This window comes from Rhinoraja longicauda, chromosome 32 (assembly GCF_053455715.1).
Source record: "Rhinoraja longicauda isolate Sanriku21f chromosome 32, sRhiLon1.1, whole genome shotgun sequence".
Classification (NCBI taxonomy): domain Eukaryota; kingdom Metazoa; phylum Chordata; class Chondrichthyes; order Rajiformes; family Arhynchobatidae; genus Rhinoraja; species Rhinoraja longicauda.
The window spans coordinates 7,260,420-7,285,278 of NC_135984.1; the positions used below are offsets into that span (position 1 = coordinate 7,260,420).

General features: G+C 45.7%; 1 protein-coding gene across 10 annotated transcripts in view; it reads left to right on the forward strand.

Annotated features, from left to right (window-relative positions):
* Positions 1 to 24,859, forward strand: part of ncam1a (neural cell adhesion molecule 1a) — a 372,742-nt gene that overhangs the window by 181,481 nt on the left and 166,402 nt on the right. For all 10 annotated transcript variants that reach the window (XM_078426956.1, XM_078426961.1, XM_078426957.1 and 7 more), the window contains exon 2: positions 20,249 to 20,323. In XM_078426956.1, the coding sequence (XP_078283082.1) occupies positions 20,249 to 20,323 (75 nt within the window). The remainder of the gene's footprint in view (positions 1 to 20,248; positions 20,324 to 24,859) is intronic.

A 24,859-nucleotide genomic window follows, 5' to 3' on the forward strand; every position in this document is an offset into this window, starting at 1 on the left:
GTTGCTAATTCAGAGAGCAATGTGACGTGGCCTTTCGGAGCATTAGGCTGCTGCCAGGAAGATGCTGCAATCAATTCCATTAAGCTGCAAGAAGCCACAAAGCAGAATCAATACATTTCGAAGCCTGGTTTAGTAATGAGCCATCAGTTTTTAGATAACTGTATTAAAACAATAATGCATTTGATTGCAGAAAGGGTGGCTTCTGTAGAAATACGATTGGCAGCATGGTCATAAAGATAGGCGCAGGCTTTTAATGAATTATTTATTTGCACATCCAGTGATGCTGATGATGTTTGCATTTGTGCTGCGTTATTTGCAAGGCTGTTTTCTCTTGAGATACTCTGTTCTTCCAGGTTTATGTTGGTGATTATAAAGGCTTGAACATGCTTCACAGAAAGATGCAGCATGGAAACAGGCCTTTCGGCCCACCGAGTCCACACCAACCAGCGATCCCCGCGCATTAACACTATTCTGCACACAGTAGGGACAAATCACATTTACTGTTTACCAAACCGACAAACCTGTGCTTCGGTGAAGTGTGGGAGGAAACCGAAGATCTCGTAGAAAACCCACGCAGGTCACTGGGAGAACGTACAAGCACTGTACAGACAAGCACCCGTGGTCAGGATGGAACCCAGGTCCCTGGCGCTGTAAGGCAGCAACTCTACCTCTGCGCCACCGAACCGACCTAAGGAGATGTTGTGACAAATTCTGCTCTGAAAGCGCTGAAGCCTTGAGGTTTGGAGCAGTGTAGACAGATGCCCTTTGCAGAAGCATCCCAGGCAGCGATGGCCAAATTCCAGTCTAAAGCATGGTGTGGGAATTTGTGCTGAGGGAATGCATGAGGCGAATGCATTCTGTTGTTTCCTGCTGTTTTGGCTGCTAGTTGAACTGCAAAACCTCCCCTCCTCTGCCCATAATTATTTGGCGTTGTGAGGAGAATAAATAGTGCAGCCATTCGCAGTGGCATTTATTACACTAATTACCTGAGTTCTGCAAATACTCTCCCAGCTTTCATCATCATACCAGCTTGCTTGGAAGGGTTTGTGGATGATAATCCAGTCAGTTTGTCATCACTAAAATGGCTGAGCAGTCAGAACTGTAGCTTCAACAATGGGTGGTGCTCTCTCTCCAGTGCGGAAGAACATAAGCGGCAGAGCTGTGTGCAATTCAACCTTTGCGTGTTCTTCTCACTCATTACATCATAGTTGATCTTGTAGCTCATACTTGGGCGGTGCAGCGGTAGAGCTGCTGCCTCACAGCGCCAGAGGCCCAGCTGTGATCCTGACTATGAGTGCTGTCTATACGGAGTTTGCACGCTCTCCCCGTGTCCGCGTGGGTTTTCTCCGGGTGCTCCGGTTTCATCCCACATTCTAAAGATGTGCAGGTTTGCAGGTTAATTGGCTGCTGTAAATTGTCCCTGGTGTGTGGGATAGAGATGGTGCCGGGTTATCCTGTTTCCATGCTCAATCTCTAAACTAAACTAAACTAAACCATTTACTTGCACTAACCCCATATTCCCTGGTCATAGTCATGGAGTTATTTCGCACAGTAACAGGCCCTTCGGCACAACTTGTCTATGCCGACAACATTGCCCATTGGCCACAAACCCCTCCCATCCTTTCTTGCTCCTGTACTTTGCTAAACATCTTTGAAATGTTTTATTTGTACTCTGGCAGCCTGTCCCACATACCCTAGAAGCTAAAAACAGCTTTTCCCCACGGGCAGTAGCTCTACTCAACAGCCAAACGTCTATAGCCTCTTTTTACTCTGGTATTTTATTTTCACATGTTTAAATTATAATGTTTCATTTTAAATTGTCTGCTGTATATATCGTGTTTTTATCCTTTTGCGAGCAAAGAACCAAGGCAAATTCCTTGTATGTATACATACTTGGCTAATAAAATGTTATTCATTTTTTCATTTTCATCAACATACCCCATCACCCTCTGTGTGAATGTGTTGCCCCTCGGGTCCCCTTTAATTTCCCACCCTCTCACCTTAATTTGTGCCCCCTATCCTGGAAAGCGTTGTGGCTATTCACCTCATTTATCCCAGTCGTGGTTTTATAAGGTCACTCCTCCGCTTCTTATGCTCCAGGCAAAATAGCCCCAGCCTGACCAACCTCTCTCTCTAGCTCCACACCTTGAGTCCTGCCACAATCCACCACCCTCTCTTGCTCAATGGCGTGTTTCGCAACTGCACCCAACGTTGTTCTCGCCAACATTTTGCAGGTTTGTAGCAGGAAGTTGCCACGCTTGGAGCCTTTTCTTTGAGCCACCTTCACCACCCTGTCTACCTGTGTGGGCACTTTCAGGGAACGACGCACTTGTGCCCCTCGGCTCTCTGCTCTACCACACTCCCATGGCCCTGCCAATTTACTGTGCAAGATCTGTCCTGGTTTAACTTATCAAAATACAACACCTTGCACTTGTCCGAATTAAACCCCACCCGCCATTCCCCTGCCCACTTCCCAGTCGATCTAGATCTTGTAATCCAAGACGGGCGGCCACGATGGCGCAGCGGTAGAGCTACTACCTCACAGCGCCAGAGACGCGGGTTCAATCCTGACCACGGGTGCTGTCTGTACAGACTTTGTACGTTCTCCCCGTGACCTGCGTGGGTTTCCTCTGAGATCTTCGGTTTACTCCCACACTCTAAAGACGTACAGGTTTGTAGGTTAATTGTAAAATTACACGTAGAAATGTAAATTGTCCCTAATGTGTGTAGGATAGTGTTAGTGTGCGGGGATCGCTGGTCGGTTCGCTGGTCGGTGTGGACACGGTGGGCCGAAGGGCCTGTTACTACGCTGTATCACTAAACTAAACTAGGCTAAACTAAACTAAACAATGTTCTCCATGATCTACTCTGCCATCAATCTTCATTCCCTCAATCTCTGTAGAAATTTGGTGAGGTGACAGTGTGGGCCAGAGGTGCCAATAGTTGATGCCAGTGTTCAACATTTAATTTTTGTGGTTTATAAAATTTAAATTTGATAACTAATTAATACATTACGGACGATGACATTGAAATTTACTTAAGCATATTGACAAGTCAGACAATGCATAGCGGATTTGACACTAATCCCTGAGGAATAGTGTGGATTTAATTTTGAAAATGGAAATCATGCAGGCCATAAATCATTAATGTTTAACATTTTTTAATTACATCTGTCTTAGGTTGAGCCATTTTTGTTACTCTTAACATCTATCATTGTGGCTTCACAATCAATTAATATGTAGAAAGGAACTGCAGATGCTGATTTAAACCGAAGATATGCTGGAATAACTTCGCGGCACTGGCAGCAACTCTGGAGAGAAGGAATGGGTGACGTTTCGGGTCGAGACCCTTCTTCAGACCCGAAACGTCACCCATTCCTTCTCTAGAGATGCTGCCTGTCCCGCCGAGTTACTCCAGCTTTTTGTGTCTATCTTCACAATAGAGGCCAATTCACTGGATGTTTTCAAGAGAGAGTTAGATTTAGCTCTCAGGGCTAAAGGAATCAAGGGATTATGGGGAGAAAGCAAGAATGGGATTTTGGATGATCAGCCATGATCATATTGAATGGCGGTGCTGGCTCAAAGGGCTGAATGGCCTACTCCTGCACCTATTTTTCTATGCTTTCTATGCTTCTAAATTAATAGTTTGACTCCTTTCCCTCCTCACTTTCTGGTTTCAATTATTAAATCTTAGTACAAAGTAATTGTCTTGTGGAAGAAAAACATGATTAATTTGGTTTTATTTTTTCTGAGATATTTCCATTTTGCATGTAAGATTTTGGACAGTGTTACTAGGTTGGTTACTTGGGAATTGATGGGATTTGTGATAAGTACGGGTGTTATGGGCCGAAGGCAGGAGAATGGGGTTGAGAGAGAAAGATAGATCAGCCATGATGGATCAGCCGTGGTGGCGTAGCGGTAGAGCTACTGCCTTACAGCACCAGAGACCCGGTTTGATCTTGACTTCAGGTGCATGTCTGTATGGAGTTTGTACGTTCTCCCTGTGACCTGCATGGGTTTTCACCAAGATCTTTGGTTTCCTCCCACACTCCAAAGACGTACAGGTTTGTAGGTTAATTAGCTTGGTATAAATGTAAATTGTCCCTAGTGTGTGCAGGATAGTGTTATTGTTTGGGGATCGCTGGTCGGCACGGACTCGGAGGGCCGGATTCCACGCTTTATCTCTAAACTAAACTAAACTAAACTAGACTTGATGGGCCGAATGGCCCAATTCTGCTCCTAGAACTTATGAAGTAAAAGCAGAGTGTTGCAGAGGTTTGTCTTCTGATTCAACATGGATTATGATATTTTATATTACCTAGTGGATATTGGAGAACTAGTCTCCTGCCTTGGCCAGTCACCACACAACCACCCCATTATCTACTTTATCTGTCCACAGTTGCCCGCAAGGTCGACTTGACACAACAGCAGTGGAGAAAAGACACAAAGTGCTTGAGCAAGCCAGGCACCTCTCTGGAGAACATGGCTAGGGGATGCTTCGGGTCGAGACCTTTCTTTAAGTCTGAAGAAAGGTCTCGACCCGCAACGTCATCTATCCATCCATATTCTCCAGAGATGCGGCCTGACCTGCTGAGTTACTCCAGCACTTTACCTTCTTTTTTTTGCAAACCAACATCTGCAGTTCCGTCTTTCTACAATAACAGTGGAGGGGAGGGTGTGATTTTTAGCGGCGTGTGTTAAAGTCCATCTATGCTTTGCAAGCAAGCACGTTCCATAGTGTCTGATGTAGAACGTGTGGTAAGTGTGTGCGGTGTACAGGAGATACATTCAATAGCGTGAGATTAAGGACAACATTAACATGAACAACCCAGCCAGTCTCTGAGTGAATATTTCAGCGCAGCTTCTGAAAGATATGCAACACTGAGCATGCTACTGTAATTCCTCGGCAATTTATCACTGTCCTGGAGCCAATGTTTTCAGTTTACCTGGAGCTGCTCCCTAATTTAATTACTGTGTTTGCAAACACGTAATGAAATCAGTAAGAGGTACGGCTGCTACAAAAATGCCCCTGGAAACAAACGAGGATTAGAGCGGGGATTGAGTAATGAAGCTGGCGGTTTTAGCTCCGTGATTTCATTACGCTGAGCTATTGCTGATGAGTGGGAGGGCCAGTGTGGAGATCGTAATCGTAATCTCAGGAAACGCAACAGAGCGCCTGGAACGGGCTGTGATTGAAAGTTCACTAAACGTTGGCTGTCTCTCACGCCTGGAGTCAGTTTAGTTTATTGTTATGTGTACCGAGGTACAGTGAAAAGCTTTTGTTGTGTGCTAACCAGTCACTGGCGAAGCAATACATGATTACAATCGAGCCATTCGCTGGGCACAGATACATGATAAGGGAATGTCGTTTCACCTCAATTCCACCTCATCTCCTTTCTGTAGGTACAATCTCCCAAGATTGTAGGAACATGGGAGATGTGGGAAGAAAGGGAATTGTATTTCCGGGGCTGGGACATGACACAGATGTGCAGTGACAGGTTTGGAGTTCACAGACGCAGGGAAATGTCAAAGCTTGCTAAAGATTCTGAATTTGATCTCGGGATTCAGATGGCAGCCACAAATTAATTGCATTTTGTCTGTTTCATTGCTAGCCATGTGATCCTAAACCTTTATGATTATTTCTCCATTCTCTGTTTAATGAACTGCTTTTTTTTTGTTGCAAAAGGCACTGTGAAACCAAGTATTGATCTTACTGAGATTTCCATTTATGCAATCTTTCGGATATTGAGTTTCTGTTAGAGCTGTGAAAATGATCCTGCTATGAGACAATCTCCACATTACACATCGGGAAAATCTTCCCGTACTTCATTCATTCCAATTAATTCTTGCTACTTTTGCAATGTTATAACACACCACCTCTCCCCCCCCTCCCCCTCTTCATCTGTATCCACCTATCACTTGTGTAGGAAGGAACTGCAGATGCTGGTTTACACCGAAGATAGACACAAAAATGCTGGAGTAACTCAGGGGGACAGGCAGCATCTCTGGAGAAAAGGAATAGGTGGCGTTTAGGGTCGACACCCTTCTTCAGACTGAGAGTCAGAGGAGAGGAAAACTGGAGATATGGATGGGTCGATAGAGAATGTAAGGCGTGAAAACGACAGATCAAAGCAGACGATGATCAAGGAAATTGTCCTCCAGCATTTTGTATCCACCTTTCACTTGCCAAGCTTTGGCACAACCCCCACCTCTCTTTGCCAGCTTTCTGCCCCCCTACTCCATCAGCCTGAAGAAGGGTCCTAACCGAAACATCATCTGTCCATTCCCTCCACAGATGCTGCCCAACCCGCTGAGTTCTTCATGCACTTTGTGTTTAGCTCAGTCTTTAACAATAACTGATTATCTCTTAGTTACCGTTATTAATGCTGTTTGTTTATTCAAGATTTATTTTAAAGATTTTTTGTGTGAAAAAGTTGACGGTTTGCAAGGAATGGATAGAAATAGATTATGTGCAGGCAGATAAGAGTTAGTCTTGGCATTGTGGTTAGCATAGACACTGTGGGCCGAAGGGCCTGTTCCTGTGCTGTACTGTCCTGTGTTCTAACTTAAAGGTTCCAGAGGCTGTGCTGCTGCAAGTAAGAATTTAATTGGTCTGTTTAGTGACATCTGAAAATAAAACACTCTCGAACCTTGCAGAACATTGTTCCGTGAGGGAAGATGGCAGGTACGATCCAAGCCAAGAGTTCACACCTTCAGGAAGAGAAAATCAAGGGGAAAAAGTATTTTTAGTTCTTAGTTGAGAGATACAGCGCAAAAACAGGCCCTTTGACCCCTCCGAGTCCGCGCCGACCAGCGATCGCCACACACTAACACTACCCTACATACACGAGGGACAATTTACAATTGTCCCACCCCTGGTCATTCCTTCTTCTTCCCGCTCCCGTACGACAGAAGGTACAGAAGCATGAAAGTGTGCACCACCAGACACAGGAACACCTTCTTACCCTCTGTTACCAGGCCTCTGAATGGTCTTCCATAAGCACGAGTGCTGTCTAATTCACCGCTATCCCATTGAGGACATTGGACTTTGTCTATGGAACTGATGCGCTACAATGCGCTGCAAATTTGAGAACTTTATCCTGCACTCTGTATCTTCCCCTTTGCTCTATCTATTGTAGTTAAGTTTAGCGATACAGTGCAGAAACAGGCCCTTCGGCTCACTGAGTCCGCGCCGACCAGCGATCTTTGTACACTAACACTATCCTACACACTAGGGACAATTTACAATTTTTACTGAGGCCAATTAACCAACAAACCTGTGCATCTTCGCAGTGTGGGAGGAAACCGGAACAGCCGGAGAAAACCCACACAAGTCACTGGGAGAACGCGCAAACTCTGTAACGACTGTACCCATAGTCGGAATCGAACCCGGGTCTCTGACGCTGTAAGGCAGCAACTCCACCGCGGCAACACCGTGCCGCTCCCAAATTTTGCGATAGTATATTTTGCAAATCAGCTTTAACAATGTGGCAATCAACACTAATAATCGTACCTGCCGTCCTGCCTCATTGGACAATGTCCTTCAAGAGAGAGAGAGTCAAGAGAGTGTTTTATTGTCATTTGTCCCTAATCCGGCCGATGCAAGCGCTCTAGTTCTGGCCATTGTGAACGTTTCCATTGCTCCCTGTAGTGAATGCGATCTCTGTCCGAGCCCTCAGAGATTGAGCCCTGTGGAAGTGCACACAGGCTGAAGCTGTGATGATCATAAAGGGCGCTCTGTCCTGGATGAGTAGCTGATAGCAGTGCCAGCAGGAGAACTCTTAGTGGGAACGTGCATTGGTGAAAGCACAATGCAGCTTCCTCACATCCGCAGCAGTATCGACCTTTCTTTCCCTTTGGCTTTGAAGAGGGGAAGAAAGTTTAACTGGATTTGCAGGAAGGAACTGCAGATGCTGGTTTAAACCGAAGATAGACACAAAATGCTGGAGTAACTCAGCGGGACAGGCAGCATCTTTGGATAGAAGGAATGGGTGGCCTTTCGGGTTGAGACCCTTCTTCAGACTTTAAGTGTTATCTGTAAATTGCATCAGGCTTGTTCAAGGGATTCTCTCTGAGTTTGAATTCAAGTTTAGTTTATTGTCACGTGTTCAGAGGTACGTTATTCACTTATCATGTATATGTACAATGTGAATGGCTCGATTGTAATCATGTATTGTCTTTCCGCTGACTGGTCAGCACGCAACAAAAGCCTTTCACTGTACAAGTGACAATAAACTAAACTGAAAATATTGTGTTGCGTGCTAACCGGTCAGCGGAAAGACAATACATGATTACAATCAAGCCACACACAATGTACAGATACAGGAAGAAGGGAACAACATTTAGTGCAAGGTAAAGTCCGATCAAAGATAGTCCGAGGGTCTTCAATTAACTGAAACTGAAGATAGACACAAATTGCTGGAGTAACTCAGCAGGATAGGCAGCATCTCTGGAGAGAACTGAACAAGGGTCTGGACCTGAAACGTCACCCATTCCTTCTCTCCAGAGATGCTGCCTGTCCCGCTGAGTTAATCCAGCACTTTGTGTCTATCTTCGGTTTAAACCAGCATCTGCAGTTCCTTCCTACACGTTGAACTGAAACTGAACTGAACTGGGATTTTGCAGATGCTGCCTGAACTGCTGAGTTACTCCAGCATTTTTTGAATAAATACCTTCTATTTGTACCAGCATCTGCAGTTATTTTCTTACTCTAGCCATGGCAATCGTTCCATCAGCTGCTGAGTTGTCCTAGCAACAGCTCCACTTTTATTTCTTAGAAATATCTTTAAACTGCCCAATTAGCCTTAATGAGATACAACGCAGTCTAGTGATTATTGAAGAATATCACCTCAGTTACTGCAGCCTGTCTATTTCTGCAGTGCTGTCGTCATCTATAATTGCCAAACAGCTGTCTTTTTATTTGTCTCACGTTAAACTTCAAACTTTAGGAATACAGTGTGGAAACAGGCCCTTCTGCCCACTGAGTCCACGCCGACCAGCAATCACCTTGTACACTAACTTACACGCACCAGGGACAATTTTGTACAACTTACCAAAGCCAATTAACCTACAAACCTGCATGACTTTGGAGTGCGGGAGCACCCGGAGAAAACCCACGTGGTCACTCGGAGAACGTACAAACCCCATTCAGACAGGATCGAACCTGGTTCTCTGGGAGCAACTCTACCGTTGTGCCACTGTGCCGCCCAGTTAAAATGGCTCCCAGAAATGTTCCTTGTGGATCAAAGAGAGTGCAGCAGCTGATATGGGTGCGCTGAAAATTGGGCTGTGTCTGTGTGCACGCCCACCATATACTTGTGTGGCGCGGCGGTAGAGTTGCTGCCTAACCGCGCCAGAGACCCGGGCTCGATCCTGACTATGTGTGCTGTCCGTGCGGAGTTTGTACATTTTCACCATGACCATGTGGGTTTTCTCCGGGTCCTCCGGCTTCCTCCCATGCTCCAAAGACGTGCAGGTGTGTAGGTTAATTGGCTTCTGTAAATTGTCCCTAGTATGTAGGATGAGAAAGTGGGATAACATAGAACTAGTGTGAATGGGTGACCGATGGTCAGCACAGACTGAGTGGGCCAAAGGGCCTGTTTTAATGCTGTATCTCGAAACTATTCTAAACTAGACTTGGGTGGAGATTATGGCAGTCCCAATCTGAAACGTCGCCTGTCCATTACCTCCACAGAGATGTTTGACCTGCTGAGCTTAGTTTAGATTAGTTTAGAGAGACAGCCTGGAAACCAGCCCGCTGAGTCCACGCCAACCATTGTTCACCCGTTCACAACTAGTTCTGTGTTGTTTACGCATCCACGCCCTGCACACTCAGGGCAAATGTTAGGAAAATTAACCCACAAACCAACAAGTCTTTGCAACGTGAGAGGAAACCGAAGCATCCGGAGAAAACCAATGTGGTCAAACTCCACACACAGGCATGTTTGTATCAACCACAAATTTGGCGATAATACATTTGTTTCCTTCCTCTATAAGTCATTAATATATTTGTCAAGAAGCCACAGACAGGCCTCCTGAGGTGAACTGAGGAAATTCAGCATGTCCCCAATGACTTACAATCTCCGACTGATGCACCGTTGAGAATATGCTGTCAGGGTGCATCACGGCTTGGTTTGGGAACAGCTCTGCCCAAGCCTGCAAGAAATTGCAGAGAGTTGTAAATGTAGCCCAGTCCATCACACACACCAGACTCCCCACCATCGACTGCATCTACGCTTCACAATGCCTCGGAAGAGCAACTAACATAATCAAAGACTTCTCCCACCCCCGGTCATTCCTTCTTCTTCCTGCTCCCGTACGACTGAAGGGACAGAAGCATGAAAGTGTGTACCACCAGACACTGGAACACCGTCTTACCCTCTGTTACCAGGCCTCTGAATGGTCCTTCCATAAACTGCATTTCACAGCTCGTGGTGATAGCTGTCTGATTCACCTCTGTCCCATTGAGGACATTGGACTTTGTGGAACTGATGCGCTACAATCTGCTGCAAATTTGAGAACTATATCCTGCACCCTGTATCTTCCCCTTTGCTCTATTGTAGTTTAGCGATACTGCAGAAACAGGCCCTCCCGCTCACTGGGCCAGCGCCAACCAACGATCCCCGTGCACTAGCACTATCCTACACACTAGGGACAATATACAATTTTTACCGAAGCCAATTAACCTACAAACCTGTACATCTTTGGAGTGTGGGAGGAAGGCAGAACACTTGGAGAAAACCCATGCAGTCACGGGGAGAATGTACAAACTCTGAACGGATAGCACCTGTAGTCAGGATCGAACCTGGGTCTCTGGCGCTGTAAGGCAGTAGCTCTACCGCTGCATCACCATGCCACACTTGAAATTGAACAATTGGTATCTATGTATGGTATGTCTGATCTGTTTGGATAGCATGCGTAACAAAAACTCAGTACATTTGACAGTAATAAACCTGAACCTGAACAATTGTGGCCTCAGTGATACTCTGCTGAGTCCCGGTTGCCAACCTCAAAATGATCCCTTTGTTCCGAGTCATGGCTTCCTGAAAGTTGGCCAATAGTCTGTCCATGCCAGTGTGTTTCCTCACAAATCACGTGCTCTTGCAAAATAACCTTTTGCAAATCACAATTGCCGAACAAGTACTGACAATCCAAATGTATTACAACTCCTGGTTCCATTAGTTCATAAACTCTAGGATCCATTCAGCCATTGAGTCTACTTTCTTCAGCCTCCAGAGATGCTACCTGACCTGCTGAGTTACTGCAGCACTTTGAGGGTTTTCTTTTACTTGTATCTTCATGATACCTTCAATTGCTAAATCTGGATGTTCATAAGTTCAAGGTGCAGAAGTAGGCCAATCGGCCCATAGGGTCCACTCCGCCATTCAATCATGGCTGACCTATATTTCCCTCTCAATCCAATTCTCCTGCCTTCTCCCCATAACCTTCGACACCCTTAGTAATCAAGAATTCCATCCAATCTAGAACACAAATTAACTTGATTGATTGAAAGACACAGCATGGAAACAGGCCCTTTGGCCCACCGAGTCCATTCCAACCATCGATCGCCCATTCGCACTAGTTCCACATTATCCCACTTTTGCATCCACTCCCTGTACACTACAATCTATTTCTACGTTCAGTCTGAAGAAGGGTCTCGACCCGAAACGTCACCCATTCCTTGTCTCCAGAGATGCTGCCTGTCCCGTTGAGTTACTCCAGCATTTTGGGCCTTTCTTCAGTTCAAACCAGCACCTGCAGTTCCGTCCTGCACGATCTACTTCAGTCATTTTGTTGGACCTGATTTCCCTTCCATGACATCATGCTGCCTTTGGTTAACCGGATTATGACTTTCCCAATGTTCTGCCGTTACCTCCTTAATAACTGAGTCTGGTATTGTATCTGGTTTTCATGCATGACCTTCTATCTACATCTCCATCTGCCTGCATTAGTCTCACCGTCGATCCCTTTAGATTCTCGAGTGAGAGAATTCCAGAGCTTTGGGGTCCAATAAAATCAAGAATGCGTAGCAGAGCAAATTGAGAGATAGTTAATGATGTGTAGAAGGAAGAGTGATAATGGCGGTGAGTCCACCTGCTGTTTAGTTGGATATTTTGCTCAGTTTAATGTTGAGAATGCTTCACCGTAATAATGTGTTGCTGATAAAAAGAGACTTGCACCAACATCCTTCTGTGGCCTGAAAAATAAACTTAACTGGCCCATCATTTTCCTGTTTGGTCAAAGCTGAGTTTAGTTTTGAGGTTCAATTTAGTTTACGGTACGGTGAAAAGCTTTTGTCGCATGCTAACTAGTCAGCGGAAAGACAATGCATGATTACAATCGAGAGGTCCACAGGGTGCAGAAACACGATAAAGGGAATAACATGAATAACGTTGAGTGCAAGATAAAGGCCAGTGAACTCTGATCAAAGATACATCTGAGGGCCTCCAATGAGGTAGGCAGTAGTTCAGGACGGCTCTCTAGCTGTTGATAAGATGGTTTGGTTGCCTGATAACAGCTTCGATTGTGTGCACGAATCAGTTAATGAATTGACACTCAGTCTAACAGGATTGCTACTCAAGTTTGCGGGGGTTTGGTTTAGGACCTAGATAAATGTTGCCAGCCATACACACTCAAGGGATGGAAAGGAGATGTCTGTGCCCAGATATTGAGGGTTCATAAGTTATAGGAGCAGAATTAGGCCATTCGGCCACAAGGCCTACTCCGCCATTCAACCATGGCGTACCTATCCTGGAGCACCTGGAGTACTGTGTGCAGTTTTGGTCTCCAAATTTGAGGAAGGAAATTCTTGCTATTGAGGGCGTGCAGCGTAAGTTTACTAGGTTAATTCCCGGAATGGCGGGACTGTCATATGTTGAAAGACTGGAGCAACTAGGCTTGTATACACTGGAATTTAGAAGGATGAGAGGGGATCTTATCGAAACGTATAAGATTATTAAGGGGTTGGACACGTTAGAGGCAGGAAACATGTTCCCAATGTTGGGGGAGTCCAGAACCAGGGGCCACAGTTTAAGAATAAGGGGTAAGCCATTTAGAACAGAGATGAGGAAAAACCTTTTCAGTCAGAGAGTTGTGAATCTGTGGAATTCTCTGCCTCAGAGGGCAGTGGAGGCCAATTCTCTGAATACATTCAAGAGAGAGCTAGATAGAGCTCTTAAGGATAGCGGAGTCAGGGGGTATGGGGAGAAAGCAGGAACGGGGTACTGATTGAGAATGATCAGCCATGATCACATTGAATGGCGGTGCTGGCTCGAAGGGCCAAATGGCCTACTCCTGCACCTATTGTCTGTCTATCATTCCCTCTCAACCCCATTCTCCTGCCATCTCCCTGTTACCTTTGACACCCATACTATTCAAGAATCTGTCAATCTCCACTTTAAAAATACCCAAAGACTTGGCCTCCACTGACGTCTATGGCAATGAATTCCACAGATTCTCCACCCTCTGACTAAAGAAATTCCTCCTCATTTTCTTTCTGAGGATGCGTCCTTTTATTCTGAGGCTGTGCCATCTGGTCCTAGACTCTCCCATTAGTGGAAACATCCTCTACACATCCACACTATCCAGGCCGCTCACTATACGGTAAGTGTCAATGAGGTTCCCCCTCATTATTCTAAACTCCAGCGAGTACAGGCCCAGTGCCGTCAAACGGCTTAAAATTTGTGAACGCTAACGTTTCATTTTATTCTATTCCGTTGCTATCCCTCCATGTCGACTCCTAAGATAAATCCAGTTGCCCAAACCTAGCAGCTAGAAATCCATGTGTAGGAATAAACTGCAGATGCTGGTTTACACCGAAGATCGACGCAAAATGCTGGAGTAACTCAGCGGGTCAGGCTGTATCTCTGGAGAAAAGGAATATGTGACATTTCGGATCGAGACCCTTCTTCAGACTCTTAATACACAAAAAAAATGCCCTACACTTTATCAGTGAGGCCAGATTTAAATTTAACAAAAGGCTAGAGGAACTCAACAGGTCAGGCAGAATTTGTAGAAGGAATGGACTGACAGTGTTTTGATTTGGGACTCTTCTTCGGAAGATGGTTGCTGACCTGAAACGTCATTGGTCTATTTCCCTCCACAGGTGCTGCCTGAGCTGTTGTGGTCTTCCAGCACTGTGTGTTTTGGTCAAGATTCCAGCATTTGCACTTCCTTGTGCCTCCAGAGTTAATTTAGTTTGGGCAGTAATTGTTCGTTAAGATTATTAGTTGAATGACACTTGCCGCATACTAATTCCCCTCCACAACCAGATCAAAAGACCACATTTAATCAACGTTGATTAGAACATTTTTCAATTTCTATCTTTAATTAAAAAAATATTTAATTAAGAATGAACTCGTGCCCTTTGTTGTGAAGTAAAATAATTTGTTACTCTTGGGATATTGAATCTTGTTTTGTTAACAGTTTGCTTCATTATTTAAGAATAGACTAATACTTACAGAGTGAGTTACTTTGAGCAAAATTTGAACACAGGAATGAAAGTATAGATCAGAGAATAATTGGGTCACAGCTTTCTGGCATGTTCAAACTTTTTAAAGTTGTACATTCTGCCAAGTGTACATAAGTTCTGTTCTTTCAGATAACAAAACTCCAACAGTTTGCAAGGTAAAGGGGGAGAGGTTGAGTGAAGCATCCCAATTTTACCTCGTAGTTTGACCTGAATAACTGGTGAGGAATTGTATGCAGAGATTTGGGCGGCACGGTGGCGCAGCGGTAGAGGTACTGTCTTACAGCACCAGAGACCCGGGTTCGATCCAAACTAAGGGTGCTGTCTGTGCGGAGTTTGTACGTTCTCCCCGTGACCTGCGTGGGATTTCTCCGAGATCTTCGGTATCCTCCCACACTCCAAAGACGTGCAGGTTTGTAGGTTAATTGGCTTGGTGTCAATGTAAAATTGTCCCTCGTGTGTGGAGGATATTGTTAGTGTGCGGGGATCACTGGTCAGTGCAGACTCAGTGGGCCAAAGGGTCTGGTTCCTCCTAGTATCTCTAAACTAAACTCAGGCCATGGAATCCATGAGCTACTGTTGTCCTGCTTAGGTTTACTGTTTGTATCACAGGCTAGATGGGTCCCAACCCAAAACGTCGCCTGTCTTTTCCCTCCACAGTTGCTACCTGACCCGCTGAATTCCTCCTGCACTTTGTGTTGTGATAACCAACTGCCTGGACTCCAGGTCTGTACCATAAACATCAAACCCCAATCATGTCAACTGGGCAATTTAACCTCAGTCAATTAAATAACCTGTACGGTGCCCAGCAGATTCAGCACGTTAACACAATCATAGAGTTAGACAGTGTGGAAACAGGCCCTTCAGCTCAACTTGCCCATGCTGACCAACGTTCCTCATCTGCAATGGGTCCCTCCAGCCTACGTTTGGCCCATATCCTTCTAAACCTATCCTATCCATGTACCTGTCCAAATGTCTCTTAAATGTTTTGATAATACCTGCCTCAACTACCTCCACTTGCAGCTCGTTTCATTTGCTCACCACCCACGTGTACAAAAAAAGTTGATCCTCAGATTCTTATTCATTCTTTGCCACCTCACGTTGTAGCGATGTCCCATGGTTCTTGATTTCCCCCTACTCTGGGTAAAAGACTGTGTGCATTCACTCAATCCATTCCAAAGGGTGTTCTTCAGTAAACCCTCAACACAACGCACCTTCCTTTGCCAGCTTCCATCCACTGGACCTCTCTACCAAGCAGTGGATGTGGCTTGTGTGTAGGAAGGAACTGCAATGCTGGTTTACACCAAAGATAGACACAAAATTGCTGGAGTGACTCAGCGGGACAGGCAGCATCTCTGGCGAGAAGGAATTTCTATTCTGAAGAAGGCACCCTCCTTCAGAAGTATCTCAATCCGAAAGGTCACTTATTCCTTCTCTCCAGAGATGCGTCCTGTCCCGCTGTTACTCCAGCAATTTTGTGTCCATCATTGGGGGGTGAGGCTGTGTTGACGGGTTGCGAGCTGGAGGTTGGCGGTGAACACACCTTGCTGTGCGGCGCTTCGGCTAGAGTTGCTGCTCATTGAACCAGGCACATAGGAGGCAGAGTCTGCTGCCCAGGGGCTGACATCAATAACACTAACCTGGCTGTGGAAGATTGTCCGTCCTCTTGCCCTGTCACTGGCTGCTCTCTCAGGGCTGCTGGAATTAATCGTGCAAAGGCAGCCTGTGGTATTTTACTCATTTATAAATTTAGTTTAGTTTATAGAATCTGCAGGCCCTTCAACCGGCGATCCCCGCTCACTAGCACTATCCTGCACACACAAGGGGCAACTTACAATTATACCAAGTCAATTGACCCACAAACCTGCACGTCTTTGGAGTGTGGGATGAAACCGAAGATCTTGGAGAAAACCCACGCAGGTCAACGGGGAGAAGGTACAAACTCCGTACAGACAGCACCCGTAGTCAGGGTCGAGCCCGGGTCTCTGACGCTGTGAGGCAGCAACTCTACCGCTGTGCCACTGTCCCACCTTGATATGATATCTGGATATGATCGGACTCTTGGATATGGAGATCAGTAGAGACGGTTACAAACAACTCAGATGATTGTGGAGGAATAAAAATCCATGAATAAGAAGTGTTAGTAATGTGATCAAAGCTGTTTTGAATCTCATTGAAAATGTTGTAGTTGATCACAGTTAAAGAACCAGTGAAGGACATCTACGTGTTGTTGTCTGCTCTGCGATATTTAATATACAAATTTACTGAGTCTGTTTTATGACATGAATATTTAGTAAGCACATGTACACTTCCCTACTCCAATTCCATAAGAGATCTCAATCCCTTCCATGTGTAGGAAAGAACTGCTGATGCTGGTTTAAATCGAAGGTAGACACAAATGCTGGAGAAAAACTCAGCGGGACAGGCAGCATCTCTGGAGAGAAGGAATGGGTGACGTTTCGGGTCGAGACTGGACTTCAGACCAGTCTGAAGAAGGGTGTCGACCCGAAGCGTCACCCATTCCTTCTCTCCAGAGATGCTGCCTGTCCCGCTGAGTTACTCCTGCATTCTGTGTCTACCTTCAAACCCTTTCATGATAACTCACGGTTTCCACAGTAGCAAAAGCAGTGAATAAACAGTTTGCTCAATAAAAGATGCATGAGATTGCTAAAAGTAGTCAGTTGACAAAATGATATCTGGCAAAATAAAAAGAACAAATTGGTAGTAGCTGAAGTTGGTAATAAATTTCCCATTGAGCAATTGGCAATAAATTCCACGTTGTAATCAATTTTCATTAAGAATTCTGCAGTGGTTGAGTGTGTTCATCGGTATTTTCTCAGAATATCCCTGGCACACAGATAGAGAGCCTTTACTTTAGAGATACAGCACAGAAGCAGGCCCTTCGGCCCACCGAGTCTGTGCCGACCAGCGATCACCCCGTACACTAGCACTATCCTATACACTAGGGACATTTACAATCTTTACCAAAGCCAATTAACCTACAAACCTGTATGTCTTTGGAATGTGGGAGGAAACCGGAGCACCTGGAGAAAACCCAGATGGAGAGGTACTTTTCTAATGTGTAGGAAGAAACTGCAGATGCTGGTTTATACCGAAGATAGTCACAAAATGCTGGAGTAACTCAGCGGGACAGGCAGCATCTCTGGATAGAAGGAATGGGTGACGTTTTGGGTCAAGACCCTTCTTCAGACAGTACATTTCTAACCTCTGTCTCACCTCACCCTTTCACTTCCTAGAAACACTCAGTTCTCAACCCACGCAGGTTACGGGGAGAACGTACAATCTCCGTACAGACGGCACCCATGGCTCGGATCGAACCTGGATGTCTGGCGCTGTGAGGCAGCAACTCTACCACTGCGCCACTTAGCCGCCCTAACAATGCCATGACAGAGAGTTAGGACCCGAGACTGTGGGAGGTTCAGGGAACCAAAGGGTCATCTGACATCGCACCAAATGTTGAGCAACACGCCAAGTGCTGAAGGAACTCAGTATTAGAAGATCATAAGACCGATGAGCAGAATTAGGCCATTTGGCCCTTCAAATCTGCTCTACCATTTGATCATGGCTGATCTATTTTTCCCTCTCAACTCCATTCTCCTGCCTTCTCTCCATAACCTTTCACGTCCTTGCTAATCAAGAACTTATTAATCGCCACTTTAACAATACCCAATGATTTGGCCTCCACCCTCCGACTGTGGCAATGACTTCCAAAGACTTACTACCCTCTGACTAAAGAAATTCCTCCTCAACTCCATTCTGAAGTAACTCCTGCACATTCTGAGGCTGTGCCCTCTGGTCCAGGACTCTCCCACGAGTGGAAACATCCTCTCCTCATCTTTTTGAGGATCTGCCTTGAGGAAGCGCAGAAATGCAAGTTGCAACAGCACCTTCTCGATACTTTGGTTACGACGGCAATATTAAAGATCTTGTTTGTGACCTGTAACATTTCCGAGCCAGCACGGCTCATGTGAGTTGCTGTGAAGGAAGGCAGCAACTGTTAATAGAACACTTAATGAGAGATCCTGACAACTGATGCATTGTAATAACCTGAAATTATAATCATTTGTTTTTTTATTTCTCTCTGTTAGATTTGCGATCAAAAGAGACTGTTGGCTTCTAATTGCTATCTTAGCCACTCTGAGCAGAACTTAATTACAGTACTTAGCCGAGGAAAAATAGCAGCCCTGCAGGTAAATGAGATCAGAGAGTGAGCATTCCCTGAGTGTGGGTCAAAATGACGGTTACCACGGCAACTGGCGGCATGGCAGAACCACTATCCCCCAGGGAAAATGTACAGGCGGTATTGTTCTTCAGAAATAAAGGTCTTATCTGCTGCCTTGATTAAAAATCTGGCGCGATGAAAACGAAAGATAAAGGATAAAGATATTACTAAAGACAAGCAATCCTCTTCGGTCAAGCTTGCAGCGTGAATGGTTTAGCATTCAGCTTGCGTGAGATGTGAGCCTCATTAGTAGATCCACCTGAGCAGCATTGAGATCCTTGTGCAGCGGCTCATCTCTGATCAGACAGTGTTTTTAAAAACCCATTATTGAGGCAGATATTTTAAGAATTTCAGAAGCGGGATTCATCGCCACAGAAGGTTGCGGAGGCCAAGTCAATGGATATTTTTAAGGCAAGGATAGATAGATTCTTAGGCAGACGCAAAACGCTGGTGTAAATCAGCGGGACAGGCAGCATCCCCAGAGAGAAGGAATGGGCGAGACTCTTCCCCAGAACCAAGGCGTCACCCATTCCTACTCGCTGAAGATGCTGCCTGTCCCGCTGAGTTGCTCCAGCGTTTTGTGTCTGCCTTTGATTTGGACCGGCATTGCAGTTCTTTCCCACACATAGACAGATTCTTTTTTAGTACGGGTGTCAGGGGTTATGGGGAGAAGGCAGGAGAATGGGGTTGAGAGGGGAAGCTAGACCAGCCATGATTTAATGGCTGAGTAGACTCGATGGGCCAAATGGCCTAATTCTGCTCCTGTCACTTATGAACATGAATAAGAACTAGGACGTGGAGGCACACAACAACGCGCCTTGCATTCTTCATAGGGTTGCCTGCTCTTTGAATTTGCATTGTTTCACTGGTGAACAAATCACCAGATCTACAAAAAAGGAGCTTGTCTATTAACCTGTAACTAAACAGTATTACATCGAAAGGCACAAGCTAAGCAATTTACATTTGAACCAATGCAGGGTTTCATGTCAAGCTTGTCACAGAGTCTGAGCACGGAACCAGGCCCTTCGGCCCAATTTGCCAATGCTGACCCAGATGCCTCTTCAGGGGTGTAACAGTGGGGCAGCGGTAGAGTTGCTGTTTCACAGCACCAGAGGCCCGGGTTCGATCCTGACCAAGGGTGCTGTCTGTGCGGAGCTTGTACGTTCTCCCTGTGACCATGTGGGTTTTTTCTGGGTGCTCCGGTTTCCTCCCTAAAGTTCTGCAAGGGTCCATAAACTCCAGCCAGCTGTTTGCACTGGCCTTTAGTTGCCAAATTGCAAAGGTGTGTTCCTCAATGGTGTGGTGGTTTATGTATTTGAGTGTGAAATCACTGCATTTGGTGTTTGTCGGTATCCCGTTGGTCATTAATTGTACCAATACACTATTCAGTCACCATGTTACCTTCGAAACTATCTCTTGAGGTCATAAGATAAGTTTTACATGTGCGTGCCTCGTTAGGATTGTGATTGTTCTTCACGTGATGTGTGACGGTCTTGGCCGCGGCTCTTTGTCTAATGTCTGTGTTTTTTCTCTCTTTAGCTGCCCTGCAGGTTGATATCATGCCACCACAAGGTGAAGTCAGTGTGGGGGAGTCCAAGTTTTTCCTATGTACTGGTAAGTCAGCCAAGCCATGTCAAACTATTGCACCAATATGAGCAAACAAACATCGCACCTTAGAAAACAAAAAACTTGGGTGGTCACGGTGGCGCAGCGGTAGAGTTGCTGCCTTACAGCGAATGCAACGCCAGAGGCCCGGGTTCGATCCCGACTACGGGTGGTGTCTGTACAGAGTTTGTACGTTCTCCCCGTGACCGGCGTGGGTTTTCTCCGAGATCTTCGGTTTCCTCCAAAGACGTACAGGTTTGTAGGTTAATTGGCTTGGTAAATGTAAAAAATGGTCCCTAGTGGTCTTCCCAGAGTCAGTTCGGACCAGACGGGATAACCTTCATTGCCCTCGCGCATCGATGAGCCTTGGGCGCCCAACACCCTGTCGCCGGTTTGTGGTTTGTCCCTCCTCGGACCACTGTCGGACGGTACTCACCACTGCTGACCGGGAGCACCCCACAAGCCTTGCTGTTTCAGAGATGCTCTGACCCAGTCGTCTGGCCATAACAATTTGGCCCTTGTCAAAGTCGCTCAGGTCTTTACTCCTGCCCATTTCTCCTGCACCAAACACTTCAAGAACTGACTGTTCACTTGCTGCCTAATATATCCCACCCCTTGGCAGGGTGCCATTGTAACAAGATAACCAATGTTATTCACTTCGCCTGTCAATGGTCATAATGTTTTGGTTGATCGGTGTATGTTAATATCAACATGTCCCATTGAAGACGGGCAAAGCAACCAAAAACAAACCGCAGAAAGCAGACAGTGACAGACGACAGAGGGCTGCCATTCCTTGACTTGCACCAATACCATGGGAGTACTGATGGGATCAAGGATCCGTCACGAGTGAAGCTAACAGTATAGGCAGGCTATCAAAAACAGAATAACTTGCTTAGCACAGAATGCAGACAACTTACCAAATGGAAAGAAAGAGTCCTTTGGGGAATCTGAACCATTTCATTAGTCTACCAACAAAAAAAATTACAAAACTCTTCAATTTCCTCCAATAGACAATAGACAATAGACAATAGACAATAGACAATAGGTGCAGGAGTAGGCCATTCAGCCCTTCGAGCCAGCACCGCCATTCAATGCGATCATGGCTGATCACTATCAATCAGTACCCCATTCCTGCCTTCTCCCCATACCCCCTCACTCCGCTATCCTTAAGAGCTCTATCCAGCTCTCTCTTGAAAGCATCCAACGAACTGGCCTCCACTGCCTTCTGAGGCAGAGAATTCCACACCTTCACCACCCTCTGACTGAAAAAGTTCTTCCTCATCTCCGTTCTAAATGGCCTACCCCTTATTCTCAAACTGTGGCCCCTTGTTCTGGACTCCCCCAACATTGGGAACATGTTATCTGCCTCTAATGTGTCCAATCCCCTAATTATCTTATATGTTTCAATAAGATCCCCCCTCATCCTTCTAAATTCCAGTGTATACAAGCCCAATCGCTCCAGCCTTTCAACATACGACAGTCCCGCCATTCCGGGAATTAATCTAGTGAACCTACGCTGCACGCCCTCCATAGCAAGAATATCCTTCCTCAAATTTGGAGACCAAAACTGCACACAGTACTCCAGGTGCGGTCTCACCAGGGCCCGGTACAACTGTAGAAGTACCTCTTTGCTCCTATACTCAACTCCTCTTGTTACGAAGGCCAACATTCCATTGGCTTTCTTCACTGCCTGCTGAACCTGCATGTTTCCTTTTATTGACTGATGCACTAGGACACCCAGATCTCGTTGAACTCCCCCTCCTCCTAACTTGACACCATTCAGATAATAATCTGCCTTTCTATTCTTACTTCCAAAGTGAATAACCTCACACTTATCTACATTAAACTGCATCTGCCATGTATCCGCCCACTCACACAACCTGTCCAGGTCACCCTGCAGCCTTATTGCATCTTCCTCACAATTCACACTACCCCCCAACTTAGTATCATCTGCAAATTTGCTAATGGTACTTTTAATCCCTTCGTCTAAGTCATTAATGTATATCGTAAATAGCTGTGGTCCCAGCACCGAACCTTGCGGTACCCCACTGGTCACTGCCTGCCATTCCGAAAGGGACCCATTTATCCCCACTCTTTGCTTTCTGTCTGTTAACCAATTTTCTATCCATGTCAGTACCCTACCCCCAATACCATGTGCCCTAATTTTGCCCACTAATCTCCTATGTGGGACCTTGTCGAAGGCTTTCTGAAAGTCGAGGTACACCACATCCACTGACTCTCCCTTGTCAATTTTCCTAGTTACATCCTCAAAAAATTCCAGTAGATTTGTCAAGCATGATTTCCCCTTCGTAAATCCATGCTGACTCGGAACGATCCCGTTACTGCTATCCAAATGCTCAGCAATTTCGTCTTTTATAATTGACTCCAGCATTTTCCCCACCACTGATGTCAGACTAACTGGTCTATAATTACCCGTTTTCTCTCTCCCTCCTTTCTTAAAAAGTGGGATAACATTTGCTATTCTCCAATCCACAGGAACTGATCCTGAATCTATAGAACATTGAAAAATGATCTCCAATGCTTCCACTATTTCTAGAGCCACCTCCTTAAGTACTCTGGGATGCAGACCATCAGGCCCTGGGGATTTATCAGCCTTCAGTCCCATCAGTCTACCCAAAACCATTTCCTGCCTAACGTGGATTTCCTTCAGTTCCTCCATCACCCTAGGTTCTCCAGCCCCTAGAACATTTGGGAGATTGTGTGTATCTTCCTCAGTGAAGACAGATCCAAAGTAACGGTTTAACTCGTCTGCCATTTCTTTGTTCCCCATAATAAATTCCCCTGCTTCTGTCTTCAAGGGACCCACATTTGCCTTGACTATTTTTTTCCTCTTCACGTACCTAAAAAAACTTTTGCTATCCTCCTTTATATTATTGGCTAGTTTACCCTCGTACCTCATCTTTTCTCCTCGTATTGCCTTTTTAGTTAACTTTTGTTGCTCTTTAAAAGAGTCCCAATCCTCTGTCTTCCCACTCTTCTTTGCTATGTTATACTTCCTCTCCTTAATTTTTATGCTGTCCCTGACTTCCCTTGTCAGCCACAGGTGTCTCTTACTCCCCTTAGAGTCTTTCCACCTCTTTGGAATAAATTGATCCTGCAACCTCTGCATTATTCCCAGGAATACCTGCCATTGCTGTTCTACCGTCTTCCCTGCTAGGGCCTCCTTCCAATCAATTTTGGCCAGCTCCCGCCTCATGCCTCTGTAATCCCCTTTGCTATACTGTAATACCGACACTTCCGATTTTCCCTTCTGCCTTTCCATTTGCAGAGTAAAACTTATCATGTTGTGATCACTGCCTCCTAATGGCTCTTTTACCTCTAGTCCCCTTATCAGATCAGGATCATTACACAACACTAAATCCAGAATTGCCTTCTCCCTGGTAGGCTCCAGTACAAGCTGTTCTAAGAATCCATCTCGAAGGCACTCTACAAACTCTCTTTCCTGGGGTCCATTTCCAACCTGATTTTCCCAGTGTACCTGCATGTTGAAATCTCCCATAACCACCGTAGCATTACATTTTTGACACGCCAATTTTATCTCCTGATTTAACTTGCACCCTAAGTCGAGGCTACTGTTTGGGGGCCTATAGATAACTCCCATTAGGGTCTTTTTACCCTTACAATTTCTCATTTCTATCCATACTGATTCAACATCTCCTGATTCTATGTCACCCCTTGCAAGGGAATGAATATCATTCCTTACCATCAGAGCAACCCCACCCCCTCTGCCCACCTGTCTGTCTTTTCTATACGTTGTGTACCCCTGAATATTCAGTTCCCAGCCCTGGTCCTCTTGTAGCCATGTCTCAGTGATCCCTACAACATCATACTTGCCCATGACTAACTGAGCCTCAAGCTCATCCACTTTATTTTTTATACTACGCGCATTTAAGTACAACACTTTAACTTCTGTATTTACCTTCCCTCTCACATCGTTCACAATTGGCCCTGCCCTTAATTTCTTTTCCGCTCTAGAACTTCTGTTCCCATTCTTCCGAGAGTCTTTTGCAATATCTCCTGTATTCCCTTTTACCTCATCTTCATATTCACAATTTGTTAACCCCTCCCCCCCACTACTTAGTTTAAAGCCACAGGTGTCACACTAGCAAACCTGCCTGCCAGAATGTTTGTCCCCCTGCTGTTAAGATGCAACCCGTCCCTTTTGTACAAGTCACCCCTAGCCCAGAAGAGATCCCAGTGGTCCAGAAATCTAAATCCCTGCTCTCTGCACCAGTCCCTCAGCCATAAATTCATACCCTCTATCTCTCTGTTCCTGGCCTCACCAGCACGAGGTACCGGTAGCAGTCCAGAGATAACTACCTTCGACGTCCTACTTCTCAGCGTTTTTCCCAACTCTCTAAACTCCCGCTGTAGCACCTCCTTCCTCTTCCGCCCGACGTCATTCGTGCCCACGTGCACAACGACTTCAGGTTGATCGCCTTCCCTCGCTAGGATTTTCTGAAGCCGGTCTGTGATGTGTTGAACCCTGGCACCAGGGAGGCAACAGATCATCCTCAAGTCCCT